The following is a 5,189-nucleotide window of genomic DNA, read 5'->3' as shown; positions in this document are numbered from 1 at the left end:
AAGTATGATTTTTGTCACATATAATATGCTTTCAATTAACGGTATATATTGGAGTTAGTCAGTGAGGCCGGCCTTCTATAATTATCAACCAACAAATTCTATAGTACCTAACTTTTATCGATACAATCGATAAAAGCGTAATTAAAAGTCTTGAATTTGTTAAGTTGAAGTTTAGCGATTGTATTGAAATAAAAGTTATGTAGAAACATAAAAAAAGCACACACATAATAATAAGCACGAAAACATAAAAAAAATACGGCAAAATGCATACAAACTCGAATTTATATCGACATACACACGTAAAAAAAGCCAATATTTTTTTAAGAAAAATTAACTAACAAAAACCCTTAAGTTTGATAAAAATATTTGTTTTTACCTGGTAAACCAATAAAAAAATGTAAGATTGAAAAAAGAATTGTAAATTTTTGGCTATAATGAACCTAAATTGACAATGCGCAAAACGGGAAATCTGTATATTTATGTCGAATTTAAAAGTTTTTTTTATATCATTGGACATTTAAAAAAGATTAACTTCATAAAAAACCTTATATATTGAGTTTTTTTTTTCCAAATTAATCTCAAATTTATTTTATTTTTAGGAAACAGACCTTATATTTTTTTCCCAAAAAATCTTAAACTTGTTTGGGTTTTCCAGAAAAATCGTCACATTTTACAAGTTTTTTTTAGGGAAAACCCGGATTAAAAAAAATGTAAGCTATTTTTAGGAAAAATATAAAGTTAACGTTTAATCTAAAAATTACAATTTATAAAGTTTTTAATGAGATTAACATATTAAAAACCACATAAACCATTAAGGAATCTTGTTTAGAATAAATACCATTGTGTTTCATGTGTGAATATTTGTGAGTTTGTTAAGTGAGACAATGAGTTAAAATGGTAATATATTTTTCGATTTGTATATAATTGGTTACTGAGTTTTTTTCGTATAAATTTACTCTTTCAACTTGTTTAACTTCACACATTCAGTTTTTATAGGCGCCTACTCCAGGTAAAACTAGGGATGACAAAAAGCCCCATACCCAATGGGGAACCGAAAACTCACACCCGTTTTGACTGGGGAATCCTCAGGTTGACCGGGGATGGAGACGGGGATGAGGAATACCCGAATAAAAAAAGTGGGGATGGGGATACCCTTAATCCCCGACTCTGGACCCGCCCCCGATATATATTAATATATAAAAATAATACAGAACATATATTTATAGTATAGTTTATAATACATAAAATTTGATCTAAGTAACGTAACTCATTAGTAATTACTTGGTTGAAATTATACTTTTTATTTTTGCTTTTATCTAATTTAAACTCGTGTATATATATATATATATATATATATATATATATATATATATATATATATATATATATATATATATATATATATATATATATATATATATATATATATATATATATATATATATATTTCTTTGGTTGATCTATTTACCTTAAATATCAATCTGATAATTTTTTTCTACTTGATTTTTTATGTATGTATTTTAATTTGGTAGAAAATTTATTTATATTTTTTCTGCAATTTATGAGTACTTATATATTTTATAAAATCTTTAAACTTATGCTGGTAAAATTGAAATATAAAATTTTTTCTTACATAAAAGTTTGCATGTTAAAAGAGAAAAAGAAATCCTCGTTTCCCCATTGGGGATCCCCAGTCCCCGTTGGGGGTAGGGATGGGGGTTTATTTATATTCCCTGATGGGGATGGGGATGAGGATTGGAATGAGGATTCGGGGATGGGGATGGGGATTGGGGTCCCCTGTGTTTCCCGCCCCCGTTGCCATCTCTAGGTAAAACGGAAAAATGACTTAAAAAGGTAATATATTTCTCACTTTGGTTACATTTAGTCCTTAATATTTTTTTGCATATTTAACCATTAATATTTTTTTTTGTTGCTAAATAAGTAATTGTTGTTTTTGTATACATTCAGTACTTGTGAACGTTTTCTTTAGGTTTTTTTTATCACAATATCTTATATAGGACAATCATTAATGAGATGTTTGGAGTTGTTCATGCTTATGACAACTGCAGCCTCGATTGGTTGGTGCTTTGGTGTTATGTTCTGAGTGTTATAACTTTTCATATGATCTCAAATTTTAACGATCATTATATCTATTCTTTCGTATTTGAGTCTACTATAATTTTCATTTAGAGTACTCCCGTTAAAAATTAATATATTTTTACTTACGACTTTATAAAAAATGTTCAGACATACATTCATAAAGAACGTATGTATATAAAGATCATAAGTAAAAAGATATTACTTTTTAACGAGAATAATCTAAGTGAAAGTTGTAGGAGAGTTAAATACGAACACGTGAATATAAATATCGTTAAAAATTGAGATCGTATGAAGAAGTTACGACGTTCAGAACAAAAGACATAAGCAACCAAACAGTTGAGGTCGTGGTGGTCATAAACATGAACAACCCCGAACACCTCATTAATGATTGTCTCATGTAGGATGTCGTGAGAAAAAACTAAAGAAACCGGTCAAAAGTATAGAATATGTACAAAAACAAAAAAGACTCATTTTGCAACAAAAAAATATTAAGAACTAAATGTGTAAAAAAAATATTAAGAACTAAATATATACAAAGTGAGAAATATATTACCCTATTAAGTCGTTTTTTCCGTTTTACCTGAAATAGTCGGTTATAAGGACTGAATGTGTATAGTTAAACCAGAAATGTGCACGAAAAAAGTCAATAACTAAATGTGTACAAATCGAAAAATATATTATCCCTTTCAGTTATTATCGTTCTTAAAATTTAAATAGTCAACAACCTTGTTAAATTAGTTTAACATTATCATGCGTACGCATGATAAAATTACCCGTCGTTTTCTATAAAAGATCACAATTGCTACCATTCTAGAAAAAATGAAATGTGTATAGCTTTATCACGTCACTTTTAAATTGAATAAAAATGACGAAATCCAATAATTGAGAGGAAATGTTAACATGACATATCTCTCTCTCACGTTTTGCTTGGCAATGTATGTTGTTATGAATCATTTTTCGATATGAACTAACATTATAGTAGAATTTATTGTTTTATGCCTTACACATACGAATAAATCTTTTTCTTTTGGAACATAAAGCATAAATGCTCATATCACAAAAAGTTATAATTATACCAATATAGAGAAAGAGAATGCCTCTTACGGAAGTTGAACAACACAACAATGGCTACAAAGCTCTCTTTCCCCTTCTACTTGCATTGGTTCGAAAGTCTCCCATTGGTTGCTCGTTGCTGATGTGTCAAACCTATGAACCATTGACATAGTGCAACATGAAGATTGGTCTCCAGCTATTCGATAACCAGCCAAGAAGTAGAGGTAACTTTCAATAGGCGCCATGGTCAAACATATACGTTGAAGTGACTCTGAACTTCCTCCTTCGTTTCCATTGGGCGTGCATGAAAGTGGCAATAGATTTTCCTTTCTTGACCCTTCGAGGGTACACCATAAGTTCAGGTATCTATCATATGTTTCAATTTGACCTTTCCAAACATTAAGACAATCCCCAGAACTAATCAATTTATTATCCATCACAACAATTTGATTAGGGGGTACATCTAGTTGCCACATTCCCCTTACATGATCCCACTTTTCTTGCTCAATGTCATATACTTCGACAGAACAACGATCCATAGATGGCATCTTGTTTCCACTGTAGGTGAATCCTCCGATGACATAGAATTTCTTTTGATATGTGACACCTACACATTTGTATCTTACGATACTCATAAATGGCAAAGGTGTCCATTCATTGAGTAACACATCGTAAACTTCAGCAGATGATATACCCACAGCTCCATCAAGAGTAGACTGGCCTCCTGCCACATATATCTTATTATCGCAAACTGAACATGCGAAATTGTGCCTTGGTGTAATAAGTGGCGCACATGTAGACCATTCTTTAGTAATGATGTCATAACGTAATACCAATGATCGTACTTCAACACCAAACTCTGCAAGTCTTTGGCCATTTTCTTTAACTTTTTCTTTGCGGTGTACACTACCACCAACTAGATATATTGATGTTCCAACTGAAACCATTGCAAATCCTTTTAAGATATGGTTGTCACCCATTCCTGGAACATAACACTCATGACTCCATGTGTTTATCAAAGGTTCATAACACCCGATCACACATGAAATGTTATTGTCATCTACATGCTTTTTGTATGAAAACACGGCATAGATTGCATGATGGGGATCAGACTTGTCAGATGACATTGGGACTGAGATGAGTGATGATCTAGGGAAGGTTTCGGTTGAAGGGGAGGTAGACGATGATGGGGAGGTGAGAGACTCCATTGAAACAACAATGGAAATAAGTTACTGTTGTTTAGGTCTTGATTATGGTTGTCAAGATTGCAATTTAAGAAAATGAAATTGGAAACTTTGGAAATATTTGGTGGATATTACAAGAAATTTAGAATGTCTCGTTTGATGGAGAAAACTATGTTTTCTTTGTTTTAATCTTTAAGGAACTATGTTTTCTTTGTTATAATCTATGTGATTTGTTCATTCTTAATGTCACGAGCCTTTACTTTTGATAAATACAATGTTAAAACAGTCTAGAACATCTTTACAAAAGAAAGAAGTAAATGAATATTTTTACCATCGCACTTGCATTTTGGGACAAATACAATGCCAATACATACTAAAAACACATGCCACCGTTATACTTAGTTCCTATTGTACTTAGTTCCTTTATTGCAAGAATACCATTATATTAGAAAGTGTTTAAAATCACAATCTTTTATACTTAATGTTATTTCATATATTTTGATAAATATAATCGTTCTTTTAAAACAATATCTCAAATAAGAAACACCAACTTGACTTTAGTTTGTAGCGAAAACGAAGGAATCTTTGTGTCCCTAACTCATATTTTGTCTTTTTAGCCATATTTATAAACCGCATCCATCACAATTTTACTACATTTAAGATAATAATTGTAATAGTTACATGCCACCGTTGAATACTGTGGTCAAATTTCATAATTCCCATAATTTTTTTTGTTTAATATATGAATATATTTTTTGATAGATAATATATGAGACGTTAAACACACACGTGTGTATATATATATATATATATATATATATATATATATATATATATATATATATATATATA

The 5,189-nt window shown here is 30.4% G+C and overlaps 1 protein-coding gene across 1 annotated transcript; it reads right to left on the bottom strand.

The window, feature by feature from the left end:
• Window positions 1-3,200: 3,200 nt before the first annotated feature.
• Window positions 3,201-4,361, bottom strand: LOC111919638 (uncharacterized). Its single transcript, XM_023915201.1, has one exon. The coding sequence runs from the start codon at window positions 4,359-4,361 to the stop codon at window positions 3,201-3,203; it is 1,161 nt and encodes a 386-aa protein (XP_023770969.1).
• Window positions 4,362-5,189: the final 828 nt, after the last annotated feature.

Source organism: Lactuca sativa, chromosome 4, assembly GCF_002870075.4.
Source record: "Lactuca sativa cultivar Salinas chromosome 4, Lsat_Salinas_v11, whole genome shotgun sequence".
NCBI lineage: Eukaryota > Viridiplantae > Streptophyta > Magnoliopsida > Asterales > Asteraceae > Lactuca > Lactuca sativa.
The sequence above is the reverse complement of the archived record's forward strand: the minus strand, read 5'-3'. Positions and strand labels throughout refer to the sequence as shown.

Coding starts and splice junctions, on each gene's coding strand:
- LOC111919638 (XM_023915201.1), bottom strand. CDS start 4,361: ATGGAGTCTCTCACCTCCCCATCATCGTCTACCTCCCCTTCAACCGAA.